The sequence below is a fragment of the Argopecten irradians genome, chromosome 8, assembly GCF_041381155.1.
Source record: "Argopecten irradians isolate NY chromosome 8, Ai_NY, whole genome shotgun sequence".
NCBI classification, from domain to species: Eukaryota; Metazoa; Mollusca; class Bivalvia; order Pectinida; family Pectinidae; genus Argopecten; species Argopecten irradians.
Genome location: NC_091141.1, coordinates 42,737,498 through 42,751,448, shown reverse-complemented (window position 1 = coordinate 42,751,448; position 13,951 = coordinate 42,737,498). Strand labels below are relative to the sequence as shown.

At 33.7% G+C, this 13,951-nt stretch overlaps 1 protein-coding gene across 1 annotated transcript in view; it reads left to right on the top strand.

Moving 5' to 3' along the window:
• Positions 1 to 13,951, top strand: part of LOC138330427 (uncharacterized) — a 79,828-nt gene that overhangs the window by 17,767 nt on the left and 48,110 nt on the right. Inside the window, exons 5-6 of the mRNA XM_069278036.1 lie at positions 805 to 2,450; positions 2,690 to 2,784. Coding sequence (XP_069134137.1) covers positions 805 to 2,450; positions 2,690 to 2,784 — 1,741 coding nt within the window. The remainder of the gene's footprint in view (positions 1 to 804; positions 2,451 to 2,689; positions 2,785 to 13,951) is intronic.

Here is a 13,951-nt window from a genome sequence, read left to right as displayed (position 1 = left end):
AGTCCTGTCCTGTGTCAGACTTTATATCAATGGTATATAGTTGTGATAACTTTCCAGTTCAGTCCTGTGTCAGACTTTATATCAATGGTATATAGTTGTGATAACTTTCCAGTTCAGTCCTGTGTCAGACTTTATATCAATGGTATATAGTTGTGATAACTTTCCAGTTCAGTCCTGTCCTGTGTCAGACTTTATATCAATGGTATATAGTTGTGATAACTTTCCAGTTCAGTCCTGTGTCAGACTTTATATCAATGGTATATAATTGTGATAACTTTCCAGTTCAGTCCTGTCCTGTGTCAGACTTTATATCAATGGTATATAGTTGTGATAACTTTCCAGTTCAGTCCTGTGTCAGACTTTATATCAATGGTATATAGTTGTGATAACTTTCCAGTTCAGTCCTGTGTCAGTAGTGTGTCAGACTTTATATCAATAGTATATATCTGTGAATCTGTCATTTCTTGCTGTAAGCACCACCTGATGTTGTGATATCTTGATATATTTGTCAGGGCTAAGTGTTAATAACTTTGATGGAGAAGTCTATACAAAAGTGTAAGATTTTACTGTGAGATTTGTCTATATAAAAGTGTAAGATTTTACTGCGAGATTTGTCTATATAAAAATGTAAGATTTTACAATGAGATTTGTCTATAGAAAAGTGTAAGATTTTACTATGAGATTTATCTACAAGATATAAAAGTGTAAGATTTTACTGTGAGATTTAAGCATTGTGAGGTGTCTCGGTATATAATATCAGACTATTTATGATGTTATTAGTAAATTCCATCTCATATCTTTCAGATGCTGGCCAGGTACCATCTTCATCAGCAGAAGATGTTTTCAAGGCCAAAGCGTTGATGTATGGTATTGAAATTTGTAACAAAGCAGTGAAGCATGCAGGGAAACAACAGCAGGTTGTTAATAACAGACAGAACTCCAGTAAGTCTGTCAAAGTAACTGGAGAAAAACCACCAGAGATGCTATTCAAGATGACTCATATTGAACCTGAAGAGAGCACCGATTGTGACAAAAAGGATTGTGCTGTGTTTTCTCAGTCTGAAACAAATAGAAGGGTTCGCCGACAGTCCGCACCAGAAACTGAACATGTATCACATCAGTTTTATATCAGTCCGCAGGAAATCAATGAATGTGTTGTGTATAATCCTGAAACTGAATCCATTGCTGAGAACTCTTTGTCCAAGGAAAGTTTTGCTGAATCCATTGAAATTCCTGAGAATTCTTTGTCCAAGGGAAGTTTTGCTATCAGCTGTGAGAGTGTAGGCGAGAGCGACAGCTTTGTCACTGCCAAAGAAGCATCAAGTGCTTCTGATGGAGAGATTGGAATCTTTAAAAATTACGTACTAGAAGCTTTGTTGACCACCAAATCCCCTCAGACCGAGATTGTTGGCCCAATACATACTTCTGAAGTGAGTGTGCAGCCAGGACTCTGTGAGACTGTTGATCACACAGAGGAGTTATTTAATGAGGATGCATTTGATAGTTTTGTGGAAGAGTATGTAAAATCAGTCATTAAAAAAGCATATGAGGTGGTTAAACAACGGTGCTATTTGCCAGAATGTAAACAAGAAATTGCCATAACTGAAAAGGCAGAAGAAGGGATCATTGGATGTAGAAAGGCTGATCATGGGAATCTTAATGGTGTGGAAGAACATCGCACAATAAAGGAGAATCGGGATGAAGAAAATGTTAATCATGGGATTAAGACATTAAATGCCAAACAAGAACATCATATTAAAACTGATGACTCAAACAATGGACCAGTTGAGCAGACTTTAGAGCTTTCTTTAGATTCTTCTATAAATTCCTGGACTATGGCGTGGAATGGAAAGCGCAATAATTCTTTAGATGAAAACTCAAATTACTGCAATAGTAGTGTTTTGAAAGTTCCGGCCTACCGTCATGATTCCGAGAGTACAGAACTGTCCAGTGACTACAGTGACAGTGGCTCCCAATTATATCCAATCTCCTCAGAATTCAAACCACGCAGAAAAAACAAGTCTAGTACCATGCGACCTGATGCACCGGTTTTTCAACCTCTTAATGTCCAGACCCTTCCAGAATCGGTGAAAAAATCTCGGGCAGTGATCATGATGAGAGAGGTTGTGTGTCAGACGGAAGAGAAAGAGTACAGGGAGGTAGCTAGTAACACACGCAGGGTAAAACAAGTGGACTGTGTCTTGGAGACAGTTAGCTGTGACACTCGCGAAGTCTGTGTGAATACTGTCGATTCTTGTTTCACAGAGGACAATGAGTACTTTGTGGAAGAACAGACTACGTACAGTGAGAAAGGTACACTGACAGAATCTCTGGATCAGAAGTCAATTGGTGTTTTAGTCAAACCTCATGCCCTTGATGTTTGTATGGTGGACAAGGAGTCGATGACAGAGCCTTTAACTGACTATCTGGAGAGCTTGATAGCTACTCAAGTTAGTATTTAAGCAACTCTCCTCAAGTATCTTTGTAATGCAGAGTTACAGTTTTTCTATACAACTTTTGTGAGATTGTCTTAATATTATGAAATTGAATGATGAAGAAACCTTAATGCCATCCTTATCCTTTACTAGTATATAGGGATGGCTTTTACTAGCCCAAAATAACTTCCTAAAATTCAATTGTTAAATCAATGCTTGAAGGAAATTTTAACAGAAACTAATTACATTTTCAGCGAGAACTTTTACATCTACGAGGAAATGTTTGTGCTATGGAACTTCAAAGACAGATTCATGAGTTGGAAAGGAACAAGCTGATATTTCAGAATATGTAAGAAAAGTGATTTAAAGTGAACAGTCAGGCAAGGATTGCTAAAGTCGGTGAAAATGGTGTGAATGTATCCAGTATAATTTCTTATGAAATGGGAAAATAAAAATCTCTCGTCAAAATCTGTTTGCGTACGAAGAAATTAATTTAAAGTATGGGAATTCTAAAACGTCCTCCCGGCTCACTATGTCCGTGGTTACATTTCCACACAGCCTTGCTTTCAATGCTTTCAACTTTTCTTTACTTTAATGGTCAGAACTGGGAAACTAAGCAGAACTTGACCGTCTTATTTATATGTGAGAACTTTTGGAAGGCCAATGAACGCATTTAGACTGGTTTTCTTTGCCCGACTATTCACTTTAAATGCAAAAATGTTCCTGAAATCCAACCTCTCTTATATTGCCAAGTTACACAGTTTAGTTTTATGATTAACTCACCTGGTCCAAAGTCAAAAGTCATGAACGGTTGAATGGATTTTGGTCTGTAGATTTCTTGCATGAGTTAAGAGGAAACTGATTTTGTATACGGTGGGTCTGGCCCCGATTTCTCGAAACAAACTTAAGTCAAAAACTGACTTAAGTCATAAATTTTCATATAAATTACATAAGGAGAAAAACTTAAGTTTTGGCTTAAAGTGTACACGGAACGGATTTTTTGTTTACGAGAAAATCGGGGCCTGGTCTCCTAAGGGCTGGAGAGGTGGGGCCCCAGTAGGGCAATTATAGCTAATTCTTTAAAATCCTCCTTCTGTTTGAATGAAGGATTTGGTTCTAGTTTGGTCTGAAGCTTCTTTGGGTGAAGGGAAACCAATTTTAAATTTCAATTTTGTATAAACAGATTGTCTGGTTCTCCGTGGGACCAAATATAGGAAATGTGCAAATTCTTAAAAAAAAAATCCTTTTATAGAAATAAATATTATGTTAACAAAATCAGATCACATAACCTCATGTTTGTTATATAAATGTGATGTCTCAGATCACATATCCTCATGTTTGTTATATAAATGTGTTGTCTCAGATCACATATCCTCATGTTTGTTATATAAATGTGATGTCTCAGATCACATATCCTCATGTTTGTTATATAAATGTGATGTCTCAGATCACATATCCTCATGTTTGTTATATAAATGTGACACCTCAGATCACATATCCTCATGTTTGTTATATAAATGTGACACCTCAGATCACATATCCTCATGTTTGTTATATAAATGTGATGTCTCAGATCACATATCCTCATGTTTGTTATATAAATGTGACACCTCAGATCACATTATCCTCATGTTTGTTATATAAATGTGACACCTCAGATCACATATCCTCATGTTTGTTATATAAATGTGACACCTCAGATCACATATCCTCATGTGTTTGTTATATAAATGTGATGTCCTCAGTGATCACATATCCTCATGTTTTTTATATAAATGTGATGTCTCAGATCACATATCCTCATGTTTGTTATATAAATGTGACACCTCAGATCACATATCCTCATGTTTGTTATATAAATGTGATGTCTCAGATCACATATCCTCATGTTTGTTATATAAATGTGATGTCTCAGATCACATATCCTCATGTTTGTTATATAAATGTGACACCTCAGATCACATATCCTCATGTTTGTTATATAAATGTGATGTCTCAGATCACATATCCTCATGTTGTGTATATAAATGTGTGATGTCTCAGATCACATATCCTCATGTTTGTTATATAAATGTGACACCAGATCACATATCCTCATGTTTGTTATATAAATGTGACAACCTCAGATCACATATCCTCATGTTTTGTTATATAAATGTGATGTCTCAGATCACATATCCTCGTGTTTGTTATATAAATGTGATGTCTCAGATCACATATCCTCATGTTTGTTTTATATAAATGTGATGTCTCAGATCACATATCCTCGTGTTTGTTATATAAATGTGATGTCTCAGATCACATATCCTCGTGTTTGTTATATAAATGTGATGTCTCAGATCACATATCCTCATGTTTGTTATATAAATGTGATGTCTCAGATCACATATCCTCATGTTTGTTATATAAATGTGACACCTCAGATCACATATCCTCGTGTTTGTTATATAAATGTGATGTCTCAGATCACATATCTCATGTTTGTTATATAAATGTGACACATCAGATCACTTATCCTCATGTTTGTTATATAAATGTGATGTCTCAGATCACATATCCTCATGTTTGTTATATAAATGTGATGTCTCAGATCACATATCCTCATGTTTGTTATATAAATGTGACACCTGGTCAGATCACATATCCTCATGTTTGTTATATAAATGTGATGTCTCAGATCACATATCCTCAATGTTTGTTATATAAATGTGGCAGTGATGTGATTCAGATCACATATCCTCGTGTTTGTTATATAAATGTGATGTCTCAGATCACATATCCTCATGTTTGTTATATAAATGTGATGTCTCAGATCACATATCCTCGTGTTTTGTTATATAAATGTGATGTCTCAGATCACATTCCCTCATGTTTGGTTATATAATGTGATGTCCTCATATCCTCATGTTTGTTATATAAATGTGATGTCTCAGATCACATATCCTCATGTTTGTTATATAAATGTGATGTCTCAGATCACATATCCTCGTGTTTGTTATATAAATGTGATGTCTCAGATCACATATCCTCATGTTTGTTATATAAATGTGATGTCTCAGATCACATATCCTCATGTTTGTTATATAAATGTGATGTCTCAGATCACATATCCTCATGTTTGTTATATAAATGTGATGTCTCAGATCACATATCCTCGTGTTTGTTATATAAATGTGATGTCTCAGATCACATATCCTCATGTTTTGTAATATATAAATGTGATGTCTCAGATCACATATCCTCATGTTTGTTATATAAATGTGATGTCTCAGATCACATATCCTCATGTTTGTTATATAAATGTGATGTCCTCAGATCACATATCCTCATGTTTGTTATATAAATGTGATGTCCTCAGATCAACATATCCTCATGTTTGTTATATAAATGTGATGTCTCAGATCACATATCCTCATGTTTGTTATATAAATGTGATTCCTCAGATCACATATCCTCATGTTTGTTATATAAATGTGATGTCTCAGATCACATATCCTCATGTTTGTTATATAAATGTGATGTCTCAGATCACATATCCTCATGTTTGTTATATAAATGTGATGTCTCAGATCACATATCCTCATGTTTGTTATATAAATGTGATGTCTCAGATCACATATCCTCATGTTTGTTATATAAATGTGACACCTCTCAGATCACATATCCTCATGTTTGTTATATAAATGTGATGTCTCAGATCACATATCCTCATGTTTGTTATATAAATGTGATGTCACTCAGATCACATATCCTCATGTTTGTTATATAAATGTGACACCTCAGATCACATATCCTCATGTTTGTTATATAAATGTGACACCTCAGATCACATATCCTCATGTTTGTTATATAAATGTGACACCTCAGATCACATATCCTCATGTTTGTTATATAAATGTGACACCTCAGATCACATATCCTCCATGTTTGTTATATAAATGTGATGGTCTCAGATCACATATCCTCATTTGTTTATAAATGGTTTGTTATATAAATGTGATGTCTCAGATCACATATCCTCATGTTTGTTATATAAATGTGATGTCTCAGATCACATATCCTCATGTTTGTTATATAAATGTGATGTCTCAGATCACATATCCTCATGTTTGTTATATAAATGTGATGTCTCAGATCACATATCCTCATGTTTGTTATATAAATGTGATGTCTCAGATCACATATCCTCATGTTTGTTATATAAATGTGATGTCTCAGATCACATATCCTCATGTTTGTTATATAAATGTGACACCTCAGATCACATATCCTCATGTTTGTTATATAAATGTGACACCTCAGATCACATATCCTCATGTTTGTTATATAAATGTGACACCTCAGATCACATATCCTCATGTTTGTTATATAAATGTGACACCTCAGATCACATATCCTCATGTTTGTTATATAAATGTGACACCTCAGATCACATATCCTCATGTTTGTTATATAAATGTGATGTCTCAGATCACATATCCTCATGTTTGTTATATAAATGTGATGTCTCATGAATCACATATCCTCATGTTTTGTTATATAAATGTGATGGGGTGTACCTCAGATCACATATCCTCATGTTTGTTATATACATGTGACACCTCAGATCACATATCCTCATGTTTGTTATATAAATGTGATTGTCTCAGATCACATATCCTCATGTTTGTTATATAAATGTGATGTCCAGCTCAGATCAACAATAAATATCCTCATATTTGTTTGTTATATAAATGTGATACACCTCAGATCACATATCCTCATGTTTGTTATATAAATGTGACACCTCAGATCACACATATCCTCATGTTTGTTATATAAATGTGACACCTCAGATCACATATCCTCATGTTTGTTTATATAAAATGTGACACGTCTCAGATCACATATCCTCATGTTTGTTATATAAATGTGATGTCTCCGATCACATATCCTCATGTTTGTTATATAAAAATGTGATGGTCTCAGATCACATATCCTCATGTTTGTTATATAAATGTGATGTCTCAGATCACATATCCTCATGTTTGTTATATAAATGTGAAAGATCACATATCCTCATGTTTGTTATATAAATGTGACACCTCAGAATCACATATCCTCATGTTTGTTATATAAATGTGACACACGTCAGATCACATTTCCTCATGTTTGCTATATCCTCAGTTCACATTATCCTCATGTTTGTTATATAAATGTGATGTCTCAGATCACATATCCTCATGTTTGGTATATAAATGTGACACCTCAGATCACATATCCTCGTGTTTGTATATAAATGTGACACCTCAGATCACATCTTCCTCATGTTTGTTATATAAATGTGATGTCTCAGATCACATATCCTCATGTTTGTTAATATAAATGTGATGTCATCAGATCACATATCCTCATGTTTGTCCATATAACATGTGACACTTCAGATCAACTCCTCATGTTTGTTATATAAAATGTGACACTCAGATCACATATTCCTCATGTTTGTTATATAAATGTGACACTCAGATCACATATCCTCATGTTTGTTATATAAAATGTGATGTCTCGAGACAAACCTCGTTAAATAATTGTGATGTTATGTTATATTAAATGTGATGTCTCAGATCACATATCACATCACACCTCCTCATATTAATGTTTGTTGTCTCAGGATGTTTGTTATATAAATGTGATCAGATCTCATGTTTGTGTGTGTATCACATCACATATCCTCCCTGTTTTGTTAGGTTACATATGATTACAATGTCCTTCCTTAGTCACATATCCTCATGTTTGTTATATAAATCGTGATGTCTCAGATCACATATCCTCAAGTTGTTTTATATAAATGTGATTTGTCTTGTGTTTGTTCACAGTATCCCATCGAGTGCTTATGTTAATTATAAATGTGTGAACTCAGATCACATAGTCCTCGTGGAGTGTTATATAAATGTGATACCTCAGATCACGATATCCTCATGTTTGTTATATAAAATGTGACACCTCAGATCACATATCCTCATGTTTGTTATATAAATGTGACTGTCTCAGATCACATATCCTCATGTTTGTTATATAAATTGTGATGTACCTCAGATCACATATCCTCATGATGTTTGTTATATAAATTGATTTGTTATCAATTGTCCTCAGATCACATATCCTCATGTTTTGTTATATAAATGTGTTGATGTACTCAGATCACATATCCTCATGTTTGTTATATAAATGTGATGTCTCATATAAATGTGACTCACATATCCTCATGCGTGTTTGTTATATAAATGTGATACGTCTCAGATCACATATCCGTCATCAAGTTTGTTATATAAAATGTGATGTCTCAGATCACATATCCTCATGTTTGTTATATAAAATGTGACACCTCAGAATCACATATCCTCGTTTGTTATCAAAACACCGCTGTCCTCAGAGTTGTTATATAAATTAAAAATCATATCCTCGTGTATGGTTATTTACAATGTGACACCTCAGGATCACATATCCTCCGTGTTTGTTATATAAATGTGATAGATCACATAATGTTTGTTATATATAATGTGATGTCATAAATGTGACATAATCACATATCCTCATGTTGGTTATATAAAATGTGATGTCACACAGATCACATTCAGATATAAAATGTGACACCTCAGATCACATATCCACATGTTTGTTATTTATATGGGATGTCTTCAGATCATATATCCTCGTTTGTGTTTGTTATATGTTTGTTATAAATGTGACACTTCAGATCACATAACCTTATGTTTGTTATATAAGTGTGGATGTCTCAGATCACATATCCTCATGTTTGTTATATAAATGTGACACCTCAGATCACATATCCTCATGTTTGTTATATAAATGTGATGTCTCAGATCACTATATCCTCGTGTTTTGTTATATAAATATGACACGATCAGATCACATAATCCTCGTGTTTGTTATATAAATGTGACACTCAGATCACATATCCTTCATGTTTGTTATATATAAATGTGACACCTCAGATCACATATCCCTGCGTGTTTGTTATATTAAATGTGACACACCTCAGATCACATAATATCCTCGTTTTGTTATATAAATTGTGATGCCCATCAGATCACATATCCTCATGTTTGTTATATAAATGTGATGTCTCAGATCACATATCCTCATGTTTGTTATATAAATGTGATGCCTCAGATCACATATCCTCATGTTTGTTATATAAATGTGATGTCCTCAGATCACATATCCTCGTGTTTGTTATATAAATGTGATGTCACCTCAGATCACATATCCTCGTGTTTGTTATATAAATGTGACACCTCAGATCACATATCCTCATGTTTGTTATATAAATGTGATGTCTCAGATCACATATCCTCATGTTTGTTATATAATAATGTGACACCTCAAGATCACATATCCTCATGTTTGTTATATAAATGTGAAGTGTCTCAGATCACATATCCTCATGGTTTGTTATATAAATGTGATGCTCAGATCACCTCGTGTTTGTTATATAATTGTGACACCTCAGATCACATATCCTCATGTTTGTTTATATAAATGTGATGTCTCAGATCACATATCCTCATGTTTGTTATGTGTGACATCTCAGATCACATATCCTCATCGTTTGTTATATAAATGTGATACACTCAGATCACATATCCTCATGTTTGTTATATATTAATGTGACACCTCAGATCACATATCCTCATGTTTGTTATATAAATGTGATGTCTCAGATCACATATCCTCGTGTTTGTTATATAAAATGTGATGTCCTCAGATCACATATCCTCGTGTTTGTTATATAAATGTGACACAATCTCCTCAGATCCATATGTCTCTTCATGTTTGTTGTTATATAAATGTGACACCTCAGATCTCATATCCTCATGTTTGTTATATAAATGTGATGTCTCAGATCACATTTCCTCATGTTTGTTATATAAATGTGATGTCTCAGATCACATATCCTCATGTTTGTTATATATAATGTGACACCTCAGATCACATATCCTCATGTTTGTTATATAAATGTGATGCCTCAGATCACATATCCTCATGTTTGTTATATAAATGTGATGTCCTCAGATCACATATCCTCGGTGTTGTTATATAAATGTGATTGTCTCAGATCACAAATTCCACATGTTGGTTATTTAAAATGTGATGTGATAATGTCTCAGATCACATATATCCTCATGTTTGTTATATAAAATGTGACACTCAAGAATCAGATCAACATATCCTCATGTTTGTTAATCATAAATTGTGACGTATCAGATCAAATTTTCCTCATGTTTGTTATATAAAGATGTGACACCTCAGTTAAACATGATCCTCATGTTTGTTATATAACTGTGATGTCCTCAGATCACATATCCTCATGTTGTATGTTATATAAATGTGATGTGTCTCAGATCAATATCCCTCATGTTGGTTATATAAAATGTGACACTGTCAGATCACATATCCTCGTGTTTGTTATATAAATGTGATGTCACATCATGATCACATATCCTAATGTGTTGTTATATAAATGTGATTTGTATCAGATCACATATCCTCATGTTTGTTATATAAATGTGATGCGCTCAGATCACATATCCTCATGTTTGTTATATAAAATGTGACCACCTCAGAAATCACATTTCCTCATGTTTGTTATATAAATGTGACAACACCTACAGTATCACATCATATAAATGTGATGTCTCATGAGTCAAATATCCTCAGTGTTTGTTATCCATACAATCCTCATGTTTTGTTATATAAATGTGATGTCTCAGATCACATATCCTCATGTCTTGTTATATAAATGTGATGGTCTCAGATCACATATCCTCATGTTTGTTATATAAATGTGATTGTCTCAGATCCACATATCCTTCTAGGTGTTTGTTATATAAATGTGATGTCTCAGATCCACATATCCTCATGTTTGTTATATAAATGTGAATGTCTCAGATCACACATATCCTGGTGTTTGTTATATAAATGTGATGTCTCAGATCACATATCCTCATGTTTGTTATATAAATGTGATGTCTCAGATCACATATCCTCATTTGTTTGTTCATATAAAATGTGATGTCTCAGATCACATATCCTCATGTTTGTTATATAAATGTGATGTCTCAGATCACATATCCTCATGTTTGTTATATAAATGTGACATAGTAAAGACCTCATAAGATCACATATCCTCATGTTTGTTATATAAATGTGACACCTCAGATCACATATCCTCATGTTTGTTATATAAATGTGACACCTCAGATCACATATCCTCGTGTTTGTTATATAAATGTGATGTCTCAGATCACATATCCTCATGTTTGTTATATAAATGTGACACCTCAGATCACATATCCTCATGTTTGTTATATAAATGTGATGTCTCAGATCACATATCCTCATGTTTGTTATATAAATGTGACACCTCAGATCACATATCCTCATGTTTGTTATATAAATGTGATGTCTCAGATCACATATCCTCATGTTTGTTATATAAATGTGATGTCTCAGATCACATATCCTCATGTTTGTTATATAAATGTGACACCTCAGATCACATATCCTCATGTTTGTTATATAAATGTGATGTCTCAGATCACATATCCTCGTGTTTGTTATATAAATGTGATGTCTCAGATCACATATCCTCATGTTTGTTATATAAATGTGATGTCTCAGATCACATATCCTCATGTTTGTTATATAAATGTGATGTCTCAGATCACATATCCTCATGTTTGTTATATAAATGTGATGTCTCAGATCACATATCCTCATGTTTGTTATATAAATGTGATGTCTCAGATCACATATCCTCATGTTTGTTATATAAATGTGACACCTCAGATCACATATCCTCATGTTTGTTATATAAATGTGATGTCTCAGATCACATATCCTCATGTTTGTTATATAAATGTGATGTCTCAGATCACATATCCTCATGTTTGTTATATAAATGTGATGCCTCAGATCACATATCCTCATGTTTGTTATATAAATGTGACACCTCAGATCACATATCCTCATGTTTGTTATATAAATGTGACACCTCAGATCACATATCCTCATGTTTGTTATATAAATGTGATGTCTCAGATCACATATCCTCATGTTTGTTATATAAATGTGATGTCTCAGATCACATATCCTCATGTTTGTTATATAAATGTGATGTCTCAGATCACATATCCTCATGTTTGTAAGCCCACCATCAAAAGTGACTGGGCTAGATCAAATATCCTCATGTTTTGTTATATAAATGTGACAGATCTCATATCAGCGTCACATGTGCGTTCCGTCATGTTTGTTAATGTTATAATATGTGATGTGCTCAGATCACATATCCTCATGTTTGTTATATAAATGTGACTCCTCAGATCACATATCCTCATGTTTGTTATATAAATGTGACACCTCAGATCACATATCCTCGTGTTTGTTATATAATAAATGTGACACCTCAGATCACATATCCTCGTGTTTGTTTTATATAATGTGATGTCCTCAGTTCACATATCCTCATGTTTGTTATATAAATGTGATTGTCCATCAGATCACATATCCTCATGTTTTGTTATATAAATGTGATGTCTCAGATCACATATCCTCATTGTTTTGTTATATAAATGTGACACCTCATTTTTGTTTCACATATCCTCATGTGTTTGTTATATAAATGTGACATCTCAGATCACATATTAGCTCATGTTTTGTTATATAAATGTGACACCGTCAGGCATCACATATCCTCATGTTTTTTATATAAAATGTGACAGTTTGATCACATAATCCTCTTGTTTGTTATATAAATGTGAATTTTGTCACAGATCACATATCCTCGTTTTGTTATATAAATGTGATACTCCTCAGTGCACATATCCTCATGTTTGTTATATAATATGTGAACCTCAAGATCACATATCCCCATCATGTTTGTTATATAAATGTGACACCTCAGATCACATATCCTCATGTTTGTTATATAAATGTAAGGTATCCACCTCAGATCCCATGTCCTGCATATTGCAATTTTGTTATATAAATGTGAAACCTCAGATCACATATCCTCGTGTTTGTTATATAAAATGTGATGTCTCAGATCACATATCCTCATGGTTTGTTATATAAATGTGACATCTCTCAGATCACATATCCTCCTAGTTTGTTATATAAATGTGATGGACCAATCGGTTAACAAGATGGCCGCCAGGCAGCCTCTTTGATTTTGTTATATCAATTTGTGTTATGCTATAAATGTGATTTCAGAAGATCACAAGGGATCTGTCTCATTTTTGTTATATTAAATGTGATTGACTTTGGTGGGCGCCAAGATCCCTTTCCTTTGTCAGATATAGATCATTCTTTGGTGGGGCGCCAAGATCCCTCTGGGATCTCTTGTTGTTATATAAATGTGACACCTCAGATCACATATCCTCGTATGTTTGTTATATAAATGTGACACCTCAGATCACATATCCTCGTGTTTGTTATATAAATGTGACACCTCA